Below are 26,073 nucleotides of genomic sequence, written 5' to 3' on the forward strand. Positions count from 1 at the left end.
ACACATGCTGTTATCAGAACAAGCATGTGTGTGTGTAGTGTGTGTGTTGTGTGAGAGTCAAGGTCTAAAAATAAGTCAGGTCTGCAGGGTGTTTTCTGACTGCTGGTAGAACACTAGCTAGACAGAAATCTTTGAGACTTCGTAGCTGTTAGCATGCTAATCTGCTCGCTTCCATTCATATTCATGGTGCCTTTCTATTCCCACGGCTGGAGTGCACTGTGTATGTGTGTGTGTGTGTGTGTGTGTGTTGGTGAACAGAGATATAGTGAGTTAAAGAAAGAGAGAAATCTATTTTAAGATTAGCATAGGAAATACATGAGTGGGTGTGTTCTTATTTGTTGCTCTGTATGTGTCACTCACATCTGTTTATGTATGCGTGTAGTCTCCAATGCCTCAATTGATATCCACAGTGTTTGTGTGGCATCAACAGCAGAGCGGCAGACCCCCAGAATGCATTATTCATGGCATTAGATAACGCAGAGATGCAAATTGAGTCATGGAGCAATGAATCTGCTACCAACTTCAGCTAAGACTCAACATGTTTCTCTGCTCAGTGATATTATCCCCTCTGTTTTTCATGCCTTCCCACCTCCTCACTGTAACAGAGTCACAGCTAGACCGTGTGGATGAACACACTCCAAGAAGACACTAGAGTTTATGGAAAGAAAATTATAGGCCATGAAGACGATGCAATTGAATGTTCAGAGGAGGTGTCAGTTGCAACAACTTCTTCATGTTGCACAAAGGAATTCTTTGTTTGGATGGTAAAAACCTAACTAAAGGAGACAGATTTGTTGTTGATCAGTTAGTGTGTGACTCAAGGTAGATGGTTGTAAAAGGATGTCATTTGTCCAGTTTCAGTCTTGAGTTCTGGTCTAAAGACATGTTTGGATTATCTTGGACCTGTCATTATTTCTTGTAGGTGTTTTGATTCACCTTTGTCACAGTCCTCGTTTGCCTGTGACAGTCCAGAGTTCCCCAACCGGTCTGCACCATTCTGCAGGTGTTACCATGCAACTTATTTTCGACTAAGCCTCTTCTGAAGAGAGATCCCACCATTATTGCCACAAAGAAGACCCCTCATTATTCTGGCTCCACTTGTTTATACTGAGCCAAACAAATTCAGTGTTATTTTAGCCAGCATGCTGGCACTCCATAATCACAGCAAGTATGATGTCATGAAATCATCATACCACCTGTTATATTACCTTCAAAGTTTAAAAGGAAAGAGACAGATTTTAACAACTATGAAATATGTTTGCAGAGCTGTAGTGATATTCTCATGATCTGCTTGTTGATAATGATGCCATTGGGTTTCAGCCAGATTTTATCACCTTTAATACCATAAACAACACTTCCTGTGAACTTCTTAATCTCCTGGCACTTATTGAACAGAGTTTGGTCTTACTTCAAGCTCTTCTACTGCTCTGAAGCTTTAGTGTTTTCTTTCACTTGGAAGTTGCTTTGGATAAACACATCTGACAAATTACTAAATGTAAAAGTAAATGAATAAATTGGTGAAAAATCTAAATGACCGGTGTTCTAAACCCCCCAACCACACCTGAGATTACCAGATCATTATGAAGCATGTTTGATACGTTTGTCAGTGTATACTGATTTTCCACCATGGCAAATGTCAAGGTCACAACAGAGAAGAAATAAAAACCATGTTTGACTGTATTCACTGTGGACTTTCTATCAGGCAGCAGTGCAGCTTTCATGCAGGCTGTCTCAGGCCTCAGTCTATCAGATGGGTGGTGGGCAGTACATCTCAGCCAGCCTGTCCTGCTTTGATATACATGCTCCGGCACAACAGATGAATTATTGAGCAACACATTGTTTATTGGCCTCAGGAAAAACTAGGGGCCTATCTGGGGAGACCATGTAAGTTTTAATCTCTAATCTATCAAAGAAAATGAGCTGAGAATGAGCAACACATGTTCAGAGGAGCTGTCTTGGTGTGTGTGTGAGAGACAAAGTCATATTCCTGGGTGGGGTTAAAGAGATGTGTTGGCATTTTCCTTTTCATATTCTGTTAAAATTAAGTTCTTATACAAGGTGTGATCAAAAAGTTCAAATCTACAGCAGTGACCCAGAGAGCAAACAGCAGTCTTCAAAATGCAGGAGCAGCAGTCTCCAAGACTGAAGAAGGCGCGTCAGGCACAAGGTGACTACTTAGCAGCAGATGCCAAATTTAAATCAGGTATGGTTGTTGCTTGTTATAGGCACAGTCTTGAAACTTTTATTCGCACCTTGTATAGAGCTGGTGAGTCTTGATTTTGTCAGCTGACATGATGACTGTAGTAGTTTTGTGTGTGTCTTTAAAAACGACATTAGAATTATAATTTCTTTAAGTAATATCCTAAAACACAGTGGTTTTTAATCAAACAGAGGAAACTGCCTTTGTTGGGGACAGCAGATTAATCCACATTTGATGCTGTAGTGAATATTTGCAGCAGCAGCCAGACAGTGTGTCCATGGCTGACTCTGATAAACTACAGTGTGTGTGATTGGGTTAATGAATGCTATCCTCTCTGTATCATGTGATACACAGATTTGCAGACTGAATTTGGAAAAAAAAAAACAGTCCTCACAGACCAGTCAGATGAATGTATTGTCAGTATGCTCTTGTCAGACTGTTACATTAGCATGTGAATTTGCTTCAGGCTCTACTGACATGCTGTTGTTACTGACAGTCAGTTATGTTCTGTTCCCTTGTCACTGTGCTAATACAGTAACCACTCACATTAGTGCAGCATTATTTGGTCCTCTGTATGAAGACTGAATAAAAGCTCAAGGTGCCACATGTGGCTAAACTAAGGCTGGTTTTAGCAAAAGAAAACGATCCAGTCTTCCACTTCAGAAGGATGCTGTCTTTATCAGGAAATGTCAGGTTGCATTTGTCCATTAAAACAATAACACCACCTGTTGTGGTTCCTTCAATCTGAAATAATTCATTTTCAATAAGTCATTTTCAATCTTAGCTCCTGTAATTAATCATAATCAGTGTGACAGGGAGTGTTTTAAAAATTGCTCTATGCCTCCATGTTCATTAGTTTTCATGTTTACCAATATTATATGACCTATTTTGCTTCACATCAGTGTGTGTAGAGTAGAACATGCCCCGAGCACCAATATGCTGCTTACTCGAACCATCACATCTGGAGGGGGAGAGAGATGCATTTTTTGGAAGCCATGCTAGTGGTGTGACTCTAGAGAATGATACTCAGTGGGTCCACCACCTCCAACAATTAAAAGGAAAAGGAAAAGGTAAAGGAAAGGTTAGTATTTTTAGTGTTTCTCCTGCCTTGTAGCCTCACTCTAGATTATGTGTGTATGTGTGTGTGTCTGTACATACATACACACACACACACACACACACATTACATATATGTAATGATCTCATTCTATAAATGCTGATAAAGGTGTTCCTGCAGACAGTGTAGGACAGTGGCTCGATGATCAGCTCCCAGCTTATATGGAGCTCTGGGCCCTTGCCTGATCCATTTGTATGATTGGCTGTCTGCAGGTTGTCCCAACCTGAGATTGGTTTCTCATTTCCATGCTCCAGTCACCATCGGGCTGGAAATGTAAATGTCCTCAGTGTGTTGTGGGTGGCCTGCTTCATTTCAACAGCTGCTTCTACCTAAAGGGGTTCTGTTGATCATTCATCAGTCAACTCGTTCGTTGGACGCTTTGTTTGACTTTCCTGACATTTTCTTACATTTGGTCTAATTTTGCAAAGCTGTTTTAACATGTGGAACAATCCATCAGCACTTACAATGTTTGGACTTTTTTTTTTTGTTCTCAGTTAACGTAACTCCTATCATTGCTTAATATTTTAAAAATTAATTGCAGATTGAGAGTCACCCCACACAAACACTCACACACAGAGACATCACTGCAGCTCGGCCTAGGTGGGTGTCTGCCATGATTTAATAAGTTTGCTGCCATTTTGGAATGTCAGCAAGAAGAATTTATTGCTAATTAGGTTGGAGCTGAACTTTTGACCTGCTACTCTCACCGTGTGTGTGTATGCACAGCTAAAATGTCAGCTATAGACGGGAGGTGGGAACACATGGTCCTATAAAGTAAACCAATGGCTGTTTGCCCCCTCCCCCTCCTCCCCCCTACCCGAACACACACATGCCTCAGTAGATCCAACTGCCTCTAGACGATTGTGTGTACTGAGCCAATCCCGGCCTCGAGGGTGTGAATGATGCAGGCTGCTTCTGGACATCTCATCAGCTGAAGAGCTGAAAGTTCCTGTAGGCTGTAGGTCAGCCGTGATCAGATACCTGTAAAATATTGTATATGGTAATATAATGTACATGAGATTGAGGATTGAACAACGACATGAAACAACATTTCTCTCAGTGTTAACCTGCTGTTTTTATCCAGATGAATGGAAACGATTCTAATAATTATTCACAATAATTGTCATCAGGTGATTATAAAATAATTGTGATAAGCCTAGCAGCTGGTGGAGATGGAACCATGTTGAAGTATTTAATATACTGTTAGGCAGTGTCATCTATAGCTCAGCTCATAATTTCTTCCATAGGCAAATAGGTATACAGCATAGTATGTATGTCATATTATTTTTCTAATAAGTCTTTTGTACTTTTACTTTTGAATGCAGCATTGTTAGGTAAATGATCTTATTACAGGGGCGGCATGGTGATGCAGTGGTAAGCACTGTCGCCTCGCAGCAGGAGGGTTCTCCCAGGGATTTTCTGTGTCAAGTTTGCAGGTTCACATCAGTGCCTGCATGAGTTCTCTCTGGATCCTCCGGCTTCCTCGCACCACTTTACTGGTGGCTCTGAGTTAGGAGTAGGTATGGTTGTGATTAGGATGGGCTGGTGATCTGTTCATGGTGTACCCCGCCTCTCGTCCAGTGTCAGGTAGAATTGGCTCTATCCCCCACTTGACCCTTAGGGATAAAAGGTATAGATAATGGACGGATGGATTGATGGATGGTCTTATTACCTGCTCCACCACTGCGTACAGCTGTGTTGAGGTGTCTGATGATGTCAGAGTTCTGTTACCACCTGGCTCAAGGCTGGCAACAAAAGAGAGGCCACTCAAACTAAATAGTGTTGAGTGTAAGTAGAAGGGTAGTCAGTCATGTAAGGAGGGTATGGATGAGATGAAAATATTGTGTGATGTGTGCTGGATGGTGCACCCAAGCAAACAAAGGTTACCAGAGGCTAGGCTGAGAGTAAGAGAGACAACCCAGAAGGGCAGTCATTTATGCTTTTTTGGAAGCCCAGCCCAGATGGGTAGGTGAGCAGACAACCCTCCCAGCTCCACCTCACAGCCAGCTCCCAGTATCTGCAATACAGGCACAGCAAAGCAGACAGGGAGAGTGGGAGGTGGAATTGTTCCCATTTCTCTCATCCATATAATGTGAACACTGTATGTTAAGAGAGAAACTGGAACTGTTGATTAGATCTGAGTACAACTGGAGATTATTTGGAGTCAGCATCTAGTGGCTGTTGCAAGAACTGCATTAAAGTCACTGTTCAGTCTTAAACACTTCTTTTGTTCTGGTCTAAACACTTTATCAGACATCCCTCCTCCTCCTCTTCCTCCTCATCTTCCTCCTCATGTTTCACCTCCCCATCCTCTCCTTCTTGCATCCTGTCTCTGCTGCCTGGGACCTGTGGGGACTCCTGGAGGGATATGGTGGGGATAGCGTTACACGGTGAGCCCAAAACTAGAGAATGAACCACCAGACACACACACACACACACACACACGCACACACAGACGTAAGCCTTAAATGGATCATAGCTTTCAGAGCAGAACAAATGGGCCCAGTAGGAACAGAAGCAGAGGCGAGGGGTGGTCTGGACCGAGCTAGAGCTCTCACGCTTATAGTGTATACAGCTCTGTAGGGATACACACACACACACACACACACACACACTCTCTCTCTCTCTCTCTCTCTCTCTCTCTCTAAAAAAGGCCAGGTTGATTGGATTTAGTTTCCTATCATGCAAGGTGGAGCAAGGAAACACACACAATTTTAGTGCTAGAGGATTTTTCACACACACACACAGATGCTCAGCCACACACACACACACACACACATCCTCAAGCTGTCCCCCTGCCTTTCTTCTGAGCCACTGAAGTAAATGGGGTGTCGAAGTCAGTCTTATGCAATTATTTCTGCTTCTCTGCAATGCACCCACTCTGGAGTGTGTGTGTGTGTGGGTGTATGAGATAAAGGGTATCTCCTCACATCGTAGCAGCACCCACGCCTCTCTGGTGAAAAATGAAAAAATGAATGCTTTCTGCATCAGTGAAACATGGCGAGTGTGAACCATCCCATGCACACATACAGTAGCACAGCCAGCATTAGTTAGAGAGAGCTGCATAGTGTGAATATGTATGAGTCTGAGACAGATCTGATTCAACACATGTATGCATCAGAAAATTGAGTGAATGTGGAACGCTGCTTATCCAGCTGCCAGATGACCATGAGCACAGATAGCACTTCCTCAGGCAGCTTCAAGGTCAAAGCTGCTTTTTCACTGTGTGTGTGTGTGTGTGTGTGTGTGTGTGTGTGTGTGTGTGTGTGTATTTATATCAAATACTTAAAATGTGTGTGTGTGTGTGTGTGTGAGACAGAGAACCACTAATTTTACTGAAGTACTGAAAAGATAGCAGCAGTTGTCCTTGGTGCTCAAGTATCTTCTCTCACAGAGCAAAGGTTTGGAAACACAGATATGATTGCTCATTTGGCTTCATTATCTGTGTGTGTGTGTGTGTGTGAGTGCATGTGATGAAGAAAGACAGGAATTGATCTATAAGCTGGTCTCAGCCTGGGGGTGGTGCTTTGAAGCACATTTCAAATCAAACAGTGTTTCCTCTGCTTTGTTTTGTCCTGGAAGCAGGTGTCAGCTCTGTGGACAGAGCTATGAAAGCCAGTCACATCAGTAAAACACAGTTTGACATTAAGGGAAAATAGGGTTGGGTGGTAAAATGATCGTGACCTCGGATTGTGATAAAATTTTTAAGATGATAAGCTTGGGGCATTTTTATTCAATTTGGGCATTTTATTCTAACAACCTATCACACAGCAGCATTAATATGACAACAGCCAGTCAGGCAGCAGTTTTTGGCCGAACATCAAAGTACACACCCATTCCCTGACCTACCAGCAGTAAAGAAAGCTGTAGACAATAGGAAACATGAGTGGAACTGGCAACAAACACAAAAGTGAGAGTGAAGAACTCACGTTATCCTCTGAACAGGAAATCATTGACAACAAAGGTCACAGCACGTCAATTATAAAGAAGAGGTTTGGTTTCCTTAAAAGCAACGCAGCCCAGATTAAGATGGTCTGTCGCTGGTCGGTACCAACAAAGACGAAAACACAACAAATCTTTTTCAATCACCTGAAAAGGTTTCATCTCAGCAACCACACAGAGAGGATGAAGATTTGTCCACACCAAATCCTAGCAGGGCTAACAGGGCTGAACTGAAACTAATATCTATCCTGTTGTCTTTTGAGGGCATTGCCCCGAATGAAAAGGTGTCGAAAAGAAGCATGGATATAACAAACACAGTTTATTACTTCTCAGATAGAGACATGATGAGGACAGCAGAAAAAGACGGATTCAGGAAACTGATTAAAGTGCTGGATTGTAGGTAACTCCCAGACAGGAAATACTTTTTCACAAACTGCTGACTGTCTAATTTGTACTTCTACATAGAAGGTCCTGTCAAAGATCATCGTCTCATAGTCACAGGTTTTTGTTTTGGAAACAGTTGCATGGGCTTTGAACAGGGAGAGTCTGACAAAAATGTGGTTGCATTATGGCGAATGTAGGATCCAGTGTTGGTAGAGCTTGAGTCACATCAGGAACTAGAAGTCATGATGTCTATCCCTAACATTAATTGTGACTGCTCTTTTTATAATCTGTCACCTGTAAGTCCCCCAAATTTATGGAAGCATAGTATTTATTTTTTGGAGTACCCCTTTGAATCATTTTCAATTTGGACTGCATTTTATTAAAGCAAAGTTGTCATTTTTTTATTTTATCCAGTATAGTCAAGTCAAGTCAAGTCAAATTTTATTTATATAGCGCCAATTCACAACAGAAGTTATCTCGAGACGCTGTACATATAGAGCAGGTCTAGACCGTACTCTTTATCTTATAAGATTTACAGAGAAAAACCCAACAGATCCCACCATGAGCAAGCACTAGGCGACTGTGGCAAGGAAAAACTTCCTTTTAAGAGGCAGAAACCTCGAGCAGAACTGGACTCAAGGTGGGCGGCCATCTGCCTCGACCGGTTGGGTTTAGACAGAAAGAGAGGGGGGTGGGGGAATGGGGTAGGAGAAAGACAACATTGCACATACACAGACTAAGTCAAAGTGTAAATAGTAGTAGTAATAATAGTAATAATAATAATAATAGTAATAATTATTATTACAGCTAAAGGAAATGACAAACGATGGTACATTAATAGCACTAACACTATCAATAACACTAGTAAATGTTTTAATTATTGTTGCATCATGGGTTGAGCTGGATCATGGGAGCAGCAGGAGACTCTCCAGCTCTGGAGGCAGAACCCTGCAGTAAGAGACAGTAGAAGAGAGAGAGAGAGAAGCACAGCATATACAGTATAGCATGGACAAAACCAGTAGCACATTATTATGTTGGTCTTTAATTAACTACAGTTTGGTTGTAACTGCATATGGTGGTAGGAATACAATCCAACATATGGAGAATAAAGTTTGCAATAATTATAAATAAGGAATTGATATTATACAATGATTCAAATGACTTTTTTGTAGATGAAAACCTTACCTAACCCTAACCTAAACCAAATTATAGAATTCTGTCCACAAACGTCCTTGGAAATAATTACAGAGCTGTGAAATAAAACATGATCAGCTATCATATCATTATAACAGCTCTGTTCCCTCTCATGTAGAAGACTGAACCCATGTGTATGGTACAGTGTGTTAGGACTGAGCAGGTAACCAGAGAAGACCCCACCTGTTCATTTCTCTCCTTCCTCAATGCAGGTAAGTGATTTAGCAGACCTGCACTCTGTCTTTACATCTCCTCCTCCCACAAACCATTTGTCCTCTAATCCTCCACTACCCGATCTCTCTTTCCTCTCGCTCTTTCACAGCGATGTACTGGGTAAACATTGGGGTTCTCATGTTCCACAGCAGCTGGATGGGGGGAGTAGAGGGAGGAGTGACAGTGTGTGAAACACTGCTTCATTCTCTGCAGCCATTTTGTCCTTGTGGCAGCACTATTTGATTAACATTGGTTGTGTGTGTGTGTGTGTGTGTGTGTGTGTGGGATTCCCCACATAATGCAGTTGTGTGGTTTGTGACTCCAGGGCTGACACACACACCTCCTATAAACCTCCTCTCTCTGGTTGGCTTCCCGATTTGTGGTTAAACTAAACACTGCTTAAAGCAAAGACTCTCACCACGTTAGCTCAGAGTCTTTTTAAAAATAGATGATTTTCTGACTTTCTTCCTGGTTTTCTTCAGTAAGTGGCTGCTGTATGAGCACAGTAAAACTCTCCCTTGCGCCCTGCCAAGTACTTGATGTCTGAGAACACATTAGAAGTTGCGATTGCATGAAACTTGGAGCACTTGGTCATTCAGTGAAAATGCTGAATTTGATTTATTTCTTCCTTCCTGCACAAATATTATGATGCTTCATTGATGAATAGCTCTTTAGATATTGTTGTATCATGACATTGATTATTGCCTCCTGACATTGCTTCTTGTTTTTGCAGCCTCAGTTGGACAATAAAGTTCTAAACTTCAAAATGACCTCCTGTTAGCAATGCATGAGACGTAGCTACATTAGCCATTTTCACTCTGAGAAGCTAATGCCTGCCACTGTAAAGGAAACAGTGGACCCAGCCCAGCCAAGAACTGATGTGGCCCTGTTGTGACATGTTAACAATAACATGTGATTCCTGGACTTTGGTCACGGAGAAATTTTATGTAATAATGTAACAATAACGTTACAATACATTAGCACAGCCCTTCTGTTTAGCCAATCGAACATCAGACTCCAAAGATATAAACAGTCATTTTGAAAGTCATAGTTAAAGTCATAGTTAATCATTTTCAGTTGATAACACAGTAGTTTCTCCACTACATAACTCAGATCTTGGACTTTTTCTCTGTGAGCATACAGTCTAACTGTCCTCAGCCTCATCACAAGCTCCTCTACCTGTTGTCTCTATCCCTCAGTTCAGACACAGGCTCATGTCCTTCTACTGGCTCTCTGCTCATTATCATTTTTGTCCCTGAACTGGCCTGCAGAGGCTGCATTCACACTCATGTAGATACATCTGAGAACATTTTGTTGTGTGCTTGTGTTCTGAGCTTATGAAGACACTGGGGAGAGAACCTGGCTGTGTCTGTAGCTGCTCTGTCTCACAAAGGGCCTCACAGCAGTCAAGTCACAAAGGCAACTTTCTGTCATTTCTTTCTCTGTTATCACACATTTTAAATACAAGTGATCATACAGCTGTTGTCGTTAACCTGTTATTATGTCAGTTACGTAGCCGTTATTCACAGCATCAGGCCAAACCTGGAAAACCTAGAAACATCTGACTCAGGGACAGCTGTTGAGTGAATGGAGTTATCATTTCTGATAACACCTAATGCAATGTTACATTTATTAATATTAGTAGAGTTACTACAAGGTAGATGGCAGCTGTACAAAGCACAGAGAAAAGGTTCACATCCAGGGTCCGGGAGGTCCCAAGGTCAGGGAGAGATGGTTGATGGTGGTTTTGGTCAAATGTAAATGTACAGGTTTTCTGTATTAGACCAGACCAGGATCTTCCTCTAACCTGAACCAAGAGCTGTGAGAGTCTCAGCAGAACCAGAGAACTGGTTCATAAAGCTGGACTCACTACAGGTGGATATTTTGCTGAAGGATCTGATACTGTGTTAGAAAACAAATAAGTTGTCTCTGAATGTTTGTGAACATCTTTGTGACTTGTCAAATACGTAAATTTATATATTTCCTCATTATGCTAAGATTAGAAATCATAACCTGGCTGCCATTGCATTTCCCTTCAAAACTGTTAAAATTACTTGAAATAAACTTAATTAGATAAAAATTTTAAACACCAGCATACAGCCCTCTGTTGGACACAGTTTAATAATATCCAACGTGGCTGTCGTGTAGATGAAGTTAGTATGGAGCTAGAACAATAACATTAAAATTCTGACACTGAAAATAAAATTTGGCATTGAAAACAAAACCTAGTTGGTTATATTGACATCATACCAGCAACACTGCATAAAACTAACACCTTTGGTCAAAAATTTGCATATTATCATTGAAAAACACATAATATATAATACAAAAATTAAGTAAGATTATAATATTGTAAGATTGTTATTTTTGATGCCTGTGTTTTATTTTTCAGTGAAACTTTGTTCAGTGCTAATACAACTGCCAATATTTTCTTTTTCAGATCAGGTTTTGTTTTTGATGCCAAATTTAATTTAATTTAATTTAATTGTTAAAATTTTAATGTCGCTTTTCTGGATCTGTAAGTTCGATGCTGTAATGAACATGAGCGGAGTTTGTCAGTTGCAGTCTCAGTTAACACAGTTGTTCTGAGAGCAGCCGGATGGAAATTTGACCCTCCTGCTATTCAGCCCTCTCCCATTGATTCTGTGAAGCCTCTAACCTTCCTCAGTGGGAAAGGAGGTGAGCTACATCATGGTAATCAAGAAAACACACACACACACACATACACAGTAGTATGTGTGTAGATGAGGCGGTGAGAGAAAAAAAAGCAAACCTGGACGCCACAGAGAGAGGAACCAATTAAAATCATTAGTGCTCAGTATTGACTGGACGCCACAGGATGGGGGTGGGGGGTGGGGGGCAAAATAATGAGGGAAATTGGAGGATGAACCCTCCACTAATTTAAATCTGGATTTCTCTGCAGAGTAAGAGAATGGGTTACTATCACCTTCTCTTGTGAAAGTTCATTACCACCCTCACTCTCTCACTCCCTCTCTGAGGTGAAGGAGGGAGCCTGATGAAGACAGAAGCTAGGGAGAGAGGAGAATGACTGAGAGGATGAGGAAAAAGGCAAACAAAGGTGACAGGAAAGAGAGAAAGGAGGTGAAGTTAAATTATGGGTGGAGGAGGAGAGGAAGGAGATGTGGAAGCAGAGAGGAGAAGAAGATTAAGATGAATGGATGAGCAAGAGAGAGAGAAAGGAGGAATGAGGAAGAAATGACTGAGAGGAAGGGGAGCAGAGAAGAAGAAATAGGAATAGAGATGGAGGGATGGAAAGAATGATGAGAAGAAGGTAGATACAATATGTAAGAATAAGGACAACAATAGAGAGTGAAAGAAGAGGGAGAAGTAGAGATTGCAGCTGGGAAGGAAAGTAATGGAGGGAGGAGGGGAAGGACTGAAGGGAAGAGAGAAGGAAGGAAGGACAGAGGAAAGGAAGGAAGAGGAAATAACGGAAGGGGGAGGGGAGGTCGAGCTTTGTGGGAGAAGAGGTAAGAAAAAAGAGAGAAGCAGGGAGGAGTGATGTGACACACACTGAATGAGAGCAGTAGAACAAAGCTGACAATACAAGAGAGTAACACCACTACAGCAGTGTGTGTGTGTGTGTGTGTGCGCGCGTGTGTGTGTATGAATGCTGACATTCTTCTTTTGTGCCTCTCACTGTACCAACACTGAGGAGCTGGCTGGCACCTTCCTATTGGCCGAGAGGACATTTTAAAAAAAAGCATTCCTAAATGTGATTGGTCGGTGGGGTCCAGCCCTTTCCTTCTCCCCAGGAGACTCCAGATCTTCTCACATCTCAGTATGGACCACTCTGTTTGTTGACTCTCTTTAGCCAACGGTCCAGTCTGAATGGAGCAGATCACTCTGTTTGGAGTCCAGTTGATATTTTTATGTCCATACACTCAACAACTAGAGCAACTAAAGCAGCAAAAATAATCTTTCTTTTGACTTCTAGTTATTTTTCTTGTATACCTGCTGCAGTGAACATGGAAATCTGGGTGCACAGATTACTAAAGTGTAAAGATTTGCAGCATGGAAATGATAAGACTTCAAATATGGAACTCTGAACTTCAAAGTAAAAGTAGGGTGAGAAATGAAAGCACAGATTATTTGCTGTTACAAAACAAATACTGCAACACGTGTCCTCTCCTGTGTGCTGCACAGAGCAGATTGAGAGTCAGTCAACCAGAGCAGAATATGGATTAGACAGTGTGGAAGTCGTGCTCTTTTGTGGTGAACGTCCCCAAATCAGTAAATCTGCAGCAGCTGATTTGGAATACTTGAATATTAAGACAGACAGGAAACATATTGTGGTTCTTATCATTGTTTAGTGAATGCACTGATAATCTGAATATGCACCAGAGTGAAAACCATAATTTTAGTGAGCACTCCTGCAATATTTAGTTGTCTCTATAGTTACTGTATCCAACTGCACTTTGTTCTTTCATTTATTATATACAAACACTTGTTTGTGTGACCATTACTCCAGAGCCATATCCACCCGATAGCACAAGAGTGAGAACTGTGTGTGTGTGTGTGTGTGTGTGTGTGTGTGTGTGTTGCTCATTGCCAGTCAAATTAAGAAGATGTCAGAGGTATCATTTACCTTAAACTGCAGAGGCCAAAAAGCAGGAAAACACTCGTGCACAGGACTGCAGGGTATTTGGGTGTAGGCCATGAATAACATAGTATCCATGGCCCATAATTCTAAGGAAGCGGCACTCATAAAAATGAATCAGTAATGTTCTTGTTTACATTGAGCCGTACATGTGTGTGATTTTGGACAGCATGCTGGTACAGTGGAATCAGAGGTGTGTTGTGTAACAGAGCAGTGTCATTATCAGTACCGCTCTCCCTTTTACACAGACGTCAGTTTAACTCTGTAACTTCCTCATCTTCCTGCTTTAAGGTGGAACAACCATGTTCATACCTTTTATACTGAATGATGAGGCACGACATTCCCGCCTTCAGACTGAACTCATTTGCCACTCTGGTGATTCCTAATGTTCATCTCTCCAGGTCTATGCTGCAGTATACTTTACACAGCACTGGAGTCTACAGTAAACCTGAGAGCAGTAGTGCCTCTCTCTCTCTGTCTGTCTCTGTCTCTCTCTCTCTCTGTCTCTCTCTCTCTCTCTCTCTGTCTGTGTCCATTTGCTCTCACAGTCTCAGTAATTCTACGTTTTCACATCTAACTGTTTTCTCATTTGTCTCCTTTTCTGTGTAGTTTTGTCCTGTATACAACTAATGGAGCTCACCATGTCCTGCTGCACGCTCACACTGTGAACTGATTTGTATAACCAGACCTATTCAGGTTTTGCTTTGTGACACTAAAAAAAGGTCTGGAGTAGTCACACTTTGTGGTGCCTGATGCATTTTAAAGCCATGTCTTTTGAAAGGGTAGCAGAAAGACAAATGATGGATCGTGGGTAATTGAGTTTTTCTGGCCCGGTGGATGCCTTTCAGCTGATTGATGTGTTAACCAGAGTTGACAGTCATGATTGTAGGCGCCATTGTACTGTAGTCCTCTGTATGGATGAGATAATACACACTCCCCCTCTCTCTTCCTCTGTCTCCTCCTTCTGCCTTGTTGTGCTGTTTATTTTCTCCTCCACCTCTCATGCTCTCTATTCCCTATCGTCTGCCAGTCTGTCTTTCTGCTTGTCTTCCTACACTGCATCCAGATAGAGGAGGCTGTAATTATCACAGCAGGACAGAAAACAGGCACAGTGTTTTGCTGCAGAGCAGGATTTGGCAGTCAGGCCTCTTAACTGAGAAAACACAATTTTCAGATGGTGTATGTTTATGTGTCTGGTGATAGTGGTGATGCTTGAATCACATTTTACATTAAACTATAGACCTGTTCTAGTTCTGCACTGAGAATAGGTTTACATCAGGTTTGGTGTATGTAATGAAGGCTAAAGGGTTGCTCTTCACGTGTGGTACTTCAGATAGTGTTACAGTTCATTCCTGCTGGTTTTTTAAGACTTTAATTGGTCCCATGACACAATAAATTCAAAAGTCAAAATGGCGTTTGCATGCTCCAGTGTAGCTGCTCAGCAGTGCTAAGCTAAGCTAGTGGTTTAAAGCAGTCCCACTCTGAACCACAGTCTTTATTGTCAGTGAAAGTGGAGACCAGTGGGCGGCACAATCACAGCTCTCGATGTTGGCCTGTAAAAAGAGACTTTGGTTTGCAGAGTAAAACTCCCTCTATTTCATGGCTGGATAGACATTAAAACAAGAGTTTCATATGCAGCTGCGGTTCTGTGTGTTCTCGATGATGTATAGAAATATTTAGGCATTCAACTTATGTTAGATAAACAACTTCTGCCTGAGTTTTAGAAGTAAGGGCAGCCATGATGGATCAGGCAGTGAAAAACATTTTTGGTTGATTTTCCTGACTTATTATACTATATTTTTATACACTTTGTTTATTTTTTCAGCATTTACAACACAGAGATCTCCCAGCACTGATGTTTACTGTTGTCTTGTTGTCTTCACTCACGCTCTCTGTGCACTGCGAGTCATAGTTTGTGTGGGTAAAAAACTATTTTCAGCCTGCTGCTATACATTATTTTGTTGCCTCTGTCAGCTGCTTACCGTGTATGTGTGTGTGTGTGTGTGTGTTGCTTTGTCAGCACATGAACTGCTAACTTAGGATGAAACTGGCAGCCTCACCAGCTGGCCTGCCTCTCTCTGTTAGTCTTTAACATATAGCTATGTATTAGCGGGGTCAGAGCCGACGGTGGCAGCGGTGTGTCCGGGGCGTGGAGGCTGCTGGCTGCTGTTTGCCACACAATTCAAGGCCAATTAGCCTGTAATGAAAAGCTAATGAGAGGCAGTTTAGAGCTGACAGTAAGTGGGGCTTCTCTGTGGAGAATGATAGTGTTTTTCTGTGTCGCTATCCCTGGTGTGTGTGTTTGTGGCAAACATAGCAGACACAGGCTTGTGGGTTTTCCTGGTATAGATACAACATGGCAATTATGCACTTAAGAGCAGAGAACCAGATGAATTTAAATTATTTCAATTGCCAGAATGTCTGAAGTTTGCTCAAAGGAATAAAAAAATTAAAGAAAGACTTTAACTCTGCTGCAGCCACAGATGTGTCCATCATCACACACTCCTGTGATACAGCCAAGCTTTGCTCCAACCAACAGAAATTCTGAATTCTTGTAGACATCTTAATGTTTTCAATCATTCTGTAAATGTCTATATTTAATATCAATTCACTCCACTTCTGTTTTTTTCAGAAATTTTCAACTTATCAGCTGATTGTGTGTCAGGCTCAATGATCCCTGTAGGATGCAAAAATCTTTTTAAAGGAGGTTAAGCAGGAGTATAAGGGAAAACTCAGGAGTCCAAGGGATGAATTCTAAGCCCTGTGTATTTGTATGTATTTTTCGCTGCTGTACTCAAGCATACTGATATTAGTATCTTGAAACTCTAACAGTTACACACACCGAGTGAATAAACTAGTTGAAACTGTATAGGTGAATGGAATAAATAATCTCATTCAGGAAAATAAAATCTCGGACACGACAGTGGGTTGAACAGACTTTTCACAGTGAACTAGAAACCATACACACAGCACATTCCTCTTGACTGAATGTTGTTTTTATAACTTGAACAGAATAAGAAAATACAGTAAAGATGATTTAAATATATAAATACTGATATGTTTGGGCATCATGCCAGAAATACCAGAAAGAAATCTACAGGCATTCCCCCTGTGCTCCCAGTGTTGTTTCTCACCTCTGTCTACAGGTGTTTATAACATATACATGTACACACACACACACACACACACATGCACAGACATTTCAAAAAACCTGAGCAAGAGAAATGTGTTTACAGCTATGCTCCAGAGAAAACACAAGCCTAAGCCGCAGGGTGTGACATGGCAACTCCAGTGTGCCAGTGGCTTCTCTCTGGTAGACAGTCTTAGTGAACGCTGTTGTCACAAATCTCAGCAGTATAATCTAAAGTAGAGAGCAGAGCAGCATATCAGATACATGTGCTTGACGTCAACCGGCTGTGCACTGCCCTCCAACCAGCCCTTGGGGCAAAGCTCTACATATGGGGGACAGGAATGAGCTCTGATGGCCACAAGTGTGTGTGTGTGTGCATGTGTGTGTGATGTCAAACATAGCAGGGAACACTTTGCCCAGATGTGTGTTTATAGTACTTCCAGATCTGGCTGCCTCTCGGGTATTGTGGGATTGTAACAACTGAGACTAACAGCAGGCTAAATTCAAGCTCTACAGTAGTAACAGCAGTGGTGCCACAGGCTGCTACAGTCTAATGAGCATTTTCCACACACATGCCGTTTCTTCCAGCATACATGCAATAATAAACACCGTTAGGAAACAAATGCACTTTGATTGACTTGTTTGTTGCATTCTAAGCTTGGAATATGCCACTCACATACAGATATTTGCAGTCTGGCCTTTGAGTGTGGATATACAGACAAAAACCCAAATAACTTTGGATCCTAGTCCATGTAAAGTACCACTCGCCTGCCAAATGATGTGTAGTATCAATATGCTTAGGTTAGACATGTAGTGATTGTGCCAACTTAGTAAGTAAGTTAGTAAAGAATGAAAATTGAATGAAACAGCCTTGGTTCAAATGGTTAATGCAGTGTTGAGGCATCATTACTGCACAGCTTTTCAAAGGAGAGATGCACTGACCCAGTAAAGCTGACTGTTACTGCTCTGAAACATTTCCAGCAGGAAAGTGTTCCCCCACTGCCCTTCACCCCACATCCACCCTCAGTGAAGGTGACACTGAGATGACAGTTTAAGGTCAGGCGAAAACAGAAGTGTTGTTTTTGGCCTTTCACTCGGGTAGATTTTAGCCTTTCTTCCCTGGATGACTGCTAAATTGTATTTAAATGCAGGCTTCACTATTGGTTTGCATTGTTTCAGCTGAGGTGGTTTTTTGGTCATGCTCATAAAGCCAAATGTTTTTTCTTTCAGTCATAAGTTAAGACTCCAGTTTGAAACAAAAAAAACCTTGCAGGAACTGTGTGCACATGTGTATAACCCTGTGTGTTGCTGAGCTTTGTAGATTTAGCACTGTGTTATTATCAATGCACTCGGACATGGTCGGTCTTTTCCCGCCCCATCTCTCCATCCCTTGTGGTGGAAAGTGCACTGTCATCAAAATGCAGACCACTATGGCACTCCTATGGCCACAACATGGCTTTTACCGGATCAGGCTTTACTCCCAAACCCCAGATTGGCACATATTTGTGGCTGCTTACTTTCAGAACACTTTTTTTTCCTGAAAAAGAGAACAAAATCTGAACACAACAACTATTTGACTCTAAGTTTCACAACCATATCTGGTTTGCCTCTGCAGATATTACATGGTTTTGAGACACAGAGCTGCAGTTGTCGTGTATTTCAGGAAAAGGGTTATGATAGGGTCATGGTGTAGCAGCCCATCATTTTGTCCTCAGCAGTTATTTTCTTTAGTGTTTGTTTTGGTGTTGCTACACTCCCCTTCCTAGCCGTACAATTATTTTGTTCCTTCTCAAACCACCTCTGGTTTTTCAGAAACTTGCAATTGACTGTCAGTGTCCAGAGACCACACAAGGATGATGTCAGCCTTCATTTTGGTTGCCCAGTAACTGTGGATACCCCCCTTCCTCCCTACTTCCAATCAATCTCTGTAGTCCAATGGATAATTAGTAGCCCGTCAGGCCCGAGAGTTGAAAGGTCAAGTCATGGATATGTGGCATGCCTTTTGTTGCTGTAAATCCCTCCCCTTGTGGCTAACCTTTCTCTCCATTTCTCTCTCTCTCTCTGTGTTTCAGGATCGAGTGATGATGGGATGGATGTGAATATGGGCCGGTGGGCAGGCATGCGAGCCCCTCTCCTCAGCCTGGCCCTTCTGCTACTATTGTTGCTCTTCAAGCCACCACCCTGCTGCAGCCAAAACACCCACGGGGCCACTCAGGATGGACCTCACTTCGGCTTCACTCAGGCTGTCTACCATGCCACAGTTTATGAAAACTCAGCGGCACGCACCTATGCCAACAGTAAAGTTAAAATGGGCATCCACCTGGCCCAGCGCTCCTGGGAGATCCGCTACAGAATCACCTCAGGTGATGACGAAGGGCTTTTTAAGGCAGAGGAGTATGTGCTGGGCGATTTCTGCTTCTTGCGCATAAGGACTAAGGGTGGCAATGCGGCCATCTTGAACCGTGAGATTCAGGATAATTATGTATTGACAGTGAAAGCCTCTGTCAAGGGAGAGGCCCTCCTCGAGACTTGGACTAAAGTCAGCATCCAGGTCTTGGATATGAATGACCTACGACCCTTGTTCTCACCCACCACTTACTCCGTCACCATAGCGGAGAGCACACCCCTCAGGACTAGCATAGCACAAGTTACAGCCACAGATGCAGATATTGGCTCCAATGGAGAGTTTTACTATTTTTTCAAGGAGAAAATGGAGCTGTTTGCAGTACATCCAACCAGTGGAGTGGTCTCGCTTAGTGGAAAGCTTAATGTTGATGAGCAGAATCGGTACGACTTAGAAATCCTGGCAGTGGACCGTGGCATGAAGCTCTATGGAAATAATGGGGTCAGCAGCACAGCCAAGCTTTTTGTCCATGTAGAGCGCATGAATGAGCATGCCCCCGTGATGAATGTTGTCACCCACAGCCCCTCGTGGCTTGATAAAAACCCTGTATATGCCATGGTCACTGTTGAGGACCTAGATGAAGGCTTAAATGGAGAAATAGACTCAGTGATCATTGTGGGTGGAGACCCCTTAGAGCAGTTTTTTGTAGAAAGATCTGAGGATGGTGAGTTTGCCATAAAGGCCTCTGAGTCAGTAAATTGGGAAACTTACCCTTATGGCTGTAACCTCACTTTGCAGGCTAAAGACAGGGGAACCCCACAGAAGTTCTCTGCTGTCAAAGTTGTCCACATTATGGTCAAAAAACGACAAACAGGGGAAGTTAAGTTTGAGCGGGAGTTGTATGAAGTTAGTCTGAATGAAATTTCACCACCGGGCACAATTGTAGAGGCTGTTAAAATCAAACCAGAGCCTGATGATGCGGAATACATCCTGGCACCTTCTGCAGATTCCACTTTTTTTCAAATGAACACCTTAACAGGCGTCATCTCCACCACTCGCTGGTTCACTCAGGTGACCCAGGATGTATTTAATCTTGAGGTATTGGAAATAGATAGTGAGCTCAAAGTTAAAGTGCGTGTGACCATTGAGGATGCCAATGACAACACGCCAACATTTGCTCAGTCCTCTTATGAGATCTTTGTGAATGAAAGTGTACCAGTTGGGACCAATGTATTAACAGTTTCTGCAGTGGATCAGGATAAAGGAGAAAATGGATACATAACTTACAGCATTTCCAGCCTTCACCCATTACCTTTCAAAATCAATCAGTTTTCTGGTATCATCAGCACCACTAAAGAACTGGACTTTGAATCCTCACCAGAGAGCTTTGTCTTTGTTGTCAGAGCATCTGACTGGGGGTCACCTTACAGGCGAGAGAGTGAGGTCAATGTCACAATCCACTTGGAGAATGTAAATGATAATCAGCCATTGTTTGAGAAGGTAGCATGCCAGGGGGTGATCTCTAGGGATTTCCCAGTGGATGAAGCTATTACTACAATGTCAGCAATCGATATAGATGAGTTGGAGCTAGTGAAATACAAGATAATTTCAGGGAACGAATGGGGGTTCTTCGACCTCAACCCAGATTCAGGAGTTCTTGCACTGCGACGTTCCCTTGCCACAGCAAGTCCAAGGAATGGTGTCTTTAGTCTTAAAATAACTGCCACAGATGGTGAGAACTTTTCGGATCCTATGTTTGTTAACATCTCAGTTGTTCATGGGAAATCTCCTCCTAAAGGTTTCAACTGTAAAGAAACAAGGGTAGCCCAAAAGTTAGCTGAAAAGTTACTCAAAAAGTCCAAAGCTAGCACCAAGCCCAAAATTGAGGAAGGCTTCATTGACCTTTTCTCTGTCAATCGGCAAACACCTCAGTTTGACAAAGCTTTTCCAACAGATATTGCTGTGCGGGAAGATCTAAAGGTCGGCTTGAGTGTTTTCAAGGTGAATGCCTACGATGGTGACACAGGCTTCAATGGTCAGATTCTATATTCTATTTCAGATGGAAACACTGACAGCTGTTTTACCATTGACATGGAGACTGGCCTCATCAGTGTCTTCCTGCCCATGGACAGAGAAAAGAGAGATCGCTATCTCCTCAACCTGACCATCTATGACCGTGGCCTGCCACAAAAAACTGCCTGGCGTTTACTTACTGTCTACATAGAAGATGCCAATGATAATGCACCCCAGTTTTTGCAAGAGGGAGGCTATAGAATTGTAATACCTGAAAACACTGCCATAGGTACAGATGTCATCCAGGTTGAGGCCACTGACAAAGATCTTGGACCCAATGGAGAGATCCTGTATTCTGTTTTGACCAGCACCACCCAGTTCAGTATCAACTCCACTAATGGGATAGTGTACGTTGCCGGCCAACTAGACAGGGAGTTTGTTTCTACTTTTAACCTGAAGATTGAGGCCCGGGACAAGGCAGAGAAGGGGAACCAGAGGTTTTCTGTGACCACTTTGAAAATCATATTGGAGGATGTGAATGACTGCCCCCCACTATTTATCCCCAGTGTGTACAAAGCCAGGGCTCTGGAGGATCTTCCAGTAGGAACAGTTGTGGCCTGGTTAGAAACCCAGGATCCAGATTTGGGGTTGGGAGGCCAGGTCAGGTACTCTCTAGCCAATGACTATAATGGATGGTTTGAGGTAGACAGGGCCAGTGGGGCTATTCGGCTGACAAAGGAGCTTGACTATGAGACCCAGCAGTTCTACAACCTCACTGTGAAGGCCAAAGATAAGGGAAGGCCCGTTTCTCTTCTCTCTGTCACATTTGTGGAGGTGGAGGTGGTAGATGTGAATGAAAACCTCTACGCCCCATACTTTTCCCACTTTGCCTTGACAGGATTAGTTAAAGAGAATGCCCGGATTGGAACTACCCTACTTCAAGTCACTGCAAATGATGATGATGCAGGCAGAGATGGAGAAATTCAGTACTCTATTCGTGATGGGAGTGGACTTGGACGATTTGCTATTGATGAAGAGACAGGTGAGTTTTTGTTGAAAACTGTCATATGTGTATCATGCTTTTAATCAGTCTTGCTTCATTCATGGGAATAATGTATATAATACTACAGATTAAAAACTGGAAAACAGCACCGGACAGAGACACTTTCTTATTGGCCTGACCTTTCATGTCCTGAACCTTTTTCTTGTAGTTTCTCTGGCTTCGGCTCAGAGAGGCATGAAGAGTTTTGACCAGGACTTTCTGGCATTCTACTTTAACTTGGTTTTACTAGCTCTGTGTCTATAGAGGCTTCTTACTGTGATGTCCAGTCACCAAGACCATAAGAGATTTAAGAGGTGGTAGACAGATGGTACAGTTTATGTAGACAGAGGACCTGGCATGTTGTCTGATCTACCTCATGCTACCCCATGAGCAATGGAGGATGTTCAGGTCATGCTTGAAATGGGCAGCTTTGGAGAAAATAAAGGCACAGCTGAAAACACAGTAGAGGGATAGTATACTTGAAAGAGTATCACCCATTGTTTGATGGAAGCTGTGAATTATTTCAAGTATTCTGATTGCTTTTAGGTCCCTGCATCCAGAAAACTTGATTTCTAATCACTCTGGGAACTGCATTAGAATGACTGTATAGTAGTGTGAATCAAAGGAACTGTTTTATGGCTGGATGCAGAAAAAACTGTCAGTGGCAATTTCACTGTTGTCATGATGCTATATGAATACGAGCATGGCATACTATTGTTTTCTATGCAAAGAGGCAGCACAAAGTGGATTATACTGTATAATTAAACACTTAGTGAAATGCATTTTTTATCAGTCTAATATTAAGTCATCAGTCTTCAAAATCTGGTTAAAAAAAGAAAAGATGGAGTAAGGACTGCAACACTGCTCTTGAGCTTTCCAGGCAGATGGTGTTTTTCATTTTTCATCTTCAGATCACTGTTTTGCCCTGTGTAGGCTGCTGGTGCTACCAACTCACTGCAAGCATAATGGCAGTACTGCTTATATATAGGATTTAAACACACCACATCCACCTGTAGTATCTCCCAGGGACTTGCTGGCATTAAAATGCAGTCTAGCTTATCAGTATTGTAACTATCATGTAACTTTCAGTTTATTTTTACTGATCCCTAGAGTGTAATTCCTGGATTTACTAGATTTCCACCACGCACATTGCTGGCAGTCATACAGAATTCTTGGAAGCAAGGTATACGTGCTATATGTATGCCTTGCTTTTCTAACACATCTCCACCTGACTTGCCATTTGTCTCTACTTGTCCTAACTTTTAAACATTTTGAGAATTAGTCATTGCCATCATTAGGATACACCGTTGTTTTATTCATTATGTCTGTGAGATTTCCTGTGTGATTTGGTGCCTCTGCTCTTTTGCCCTTGTTAGTATAATCATTTCTTTTGATGATATTGGGGCTGGCTTGATATCTGGTTAGGTGGTGGGCCTCTGCTACAGATTCTGATTCTTCTGATCTTTTTTACTGCTTGAAAAATGATGGCTTGGATGAAAATTTTAATTTGTGATAACTGACTCCAAAAAGCCTTAACTTACTTACTTACTTTGTTACTAACTGTAAGTTTTCTTGGCTGACTTTGTTGAAAAAGGATTATCACATCAAGCTGTTGTTGCATCACATAGATGGGCAGTCTTTTAGCTAGCAGTGTATTTAAGACAACATGAAACTATTCAAGACCATGGAGAAGTTACATTTTAACCCCTATTTAACCCCTATTTAAATATAGTACACAGGGGAACATAACTTTTGAAACAACTGCAACTACAATAAATAAAATAAACAGCTAAATAAATAAATAAACGAATAAATAAATAAGTAAGTGGTTGATAACTGCAGCTGAGCTATCAACACTAATTTTTACCCAATATTCAGAAAATTTGAGTATCAGACACTGTACAGACCTGGGATTTATTGCAGGCCTAGTGTATTGGATTTCATTAAGTGGGGGTGGTTTTTCTGTTTGCTTGTTTCTGTTTTAGTGTAAAGTGCATTTATATGACTTCCAGAGACAGAAAGGTCAGTTTTCATCCTGGCAGGAAGGGAAATCTTTATTATTATATTTTAACCCAATTACAGCTCCTTTTCTGATTCCACGCCTGAGGCTGTTATTGGTATTATTTGCTCTCTGTGCTGTTTTCTGTGGTTTCCTGGATGATCCCAGAGTTACATGCAAGTTAGAGTTCCATGGCTATTCAAATGTCATTTTGTATATTTCATTCAAGGGAATAAACACATTTACACCTGGAAGCTTCCCAATACAACCGCAGTCTGGAGCCAATCCCAGCTAACATGGAGTAAAAGACAGTGCACACCCTGGACAGATTACCAGTGTGAATGTGAAGCGTTCAGGGCATATCTGTAAATGTTAGCTACAGAAAATAATCTGGGTTACACACTCCCCTTGTCTCTAGTCTCTGCATTCACATCAGTCACACGCCAAGCCGCCAAGTAAATTCGAAACCTGTGGTAAACACTAAGAGCGCATTAAGGCTAATGAGTCAGTATGTCAACTTTGTTTTGTCATTATTATTTATGTTTTGTTTAGAATATTTTGTTGAAGTATCCTTGGGCAAGATACTGAACCCAAAATTGCCCCTGAGAGCATTGGCATATGAATATGTGTGTGCATGTGTATACTGCATGTATATAGATATAGATAGAACAAGTGCTGTATGTGTGTGTGCGTGTGTGTGAATCGTTGAATTTAACTAGTAGTGTAAAATGCTTTAAGTGGTTAACGTGAATAGAAAAGTGCTATGTAAGTGAAGTCCTTTTACATATATAAACTGCAAATTCACCCCCCACACCCCACCCTTGCAGAATACATCACCAGACCCTGACTGAAGGTGTCCGATAGGACAATTGTGATTTACTATCTGACACTTGCAGACAGATACACACACACTCTCACACACAGTTGTTAACCCTGTGCGCTTGTCCCAAAGTGATGAACAAGAGCAGAGTGGGGTTGGGGGGGGGGATGGGTGGGAGGGGTTTATGGCTCTTGTTAGCTGAGCTTTGACAAGCCTCATAAATCAGGCTCAAGCTGCTGAGAAACTACAAACACAATTACAAGTTAAAGAGAATTATTGTGGCCTTTAAATACACACACAGACATTGACCAGCTCCGTAAGCCATGGTGTCGAACATGGATTTTAAGTCCAAATCTGGTCATAGGGTTGGAGCCTGGGTGAACGATGTGGTGCAAGTGAGTAAAAACCACCACAGTTGGGGGTGGGGTCCAACCATGGCCAGGAGGTAGCAACAGAGTTTTAAATTGGATGCCAGTTGCAAAGGAGAGCTTGGGTAGTGAATGGAGAAGTACAGTAATATGTGAAAAATTTGGACTTTGAACACTAGAGGGGCTACAGGATTGTGGACTGGCTGCAGCCAACCATATTGGACAGTTCCACTTGTAGTGGTTTATCTTCAATGCCAAAGTTCGGTCCTGATACAGAAAGTAGTGTGTCCTTTATGTTGCATGGCAGTAAATAAGGGTGTGGAGGTGGTGGTGAATAGTTGTGCAGCATGTCAGACTGCCATGCAGGAGCCTAGAGTATACATCCCATCACAGGCCTATAATTACAGTTTTTCCTAATTAACAGTAATCACAATCTTTCTCTAACCTTGAGATGCATAACCCTAACTCCTTAACTCTACTGTGATATGATTAAGGTGGGAGATGACAAGTACTAGGTTTGCCTCCCTAATGAGAATGGAGTGAATCCCCTGTTTGTCTATCAGGGTCACTCTCATGTTCCTCACTGTCTGAGTTGGCATCACCACATTGATGACTGACAGATTGGTATGAACACATTTGACATCCACTCAGAGCTGTCTGCCAGACAGACAGTGATCCATCAGCGT

At 42.1% G+C, this 26,073-nt stretch overlaps 1 protein-coding gene across 6 annotated transcripts in view; it reads left to right on the forward strand.

Annotated features, from left to right (window-relative positions):
• fat3a (FAT atypical cadherin 3a) overlaps positions 1–26,073 on the forward strand; it is a 156,708-nt gene that overhangs the window by 37,213 nt on the left and 93,422 nt on the right. For all 6 annotated transcript variants that reach the window (XM_018701644.2, XM_051065371.1, XM_051065369.1 and 3 more), the window contains exon 2: positions 18,874–22,200. In XM_018701644.2, coding sequence (XP_018557160.1) covers positions 18,891–22,200 — 3,310 coding nt within the window. In that variant the 5' untranslated portion in view covers positions 18,874–18,890. The remainder of the gene's footprint in view (positions 1–18,873; positions 22,201–26,073) is intronic.

Source organism: Lates calcarifer, linkage group LG21, assembly GCF_001640805.2.
Source record: "Lates calcarifer isolate ASB-BC8 linkage group LG21, TLL_Latcal_v3, whole genome shotgun sequence".
Classification (NCBI taxonomy): domain Eukaryota; kingdom Metazoa; phylum Chordata; class Actinopteri; family Centropomidae; genus Lates; species Lates calcarifer.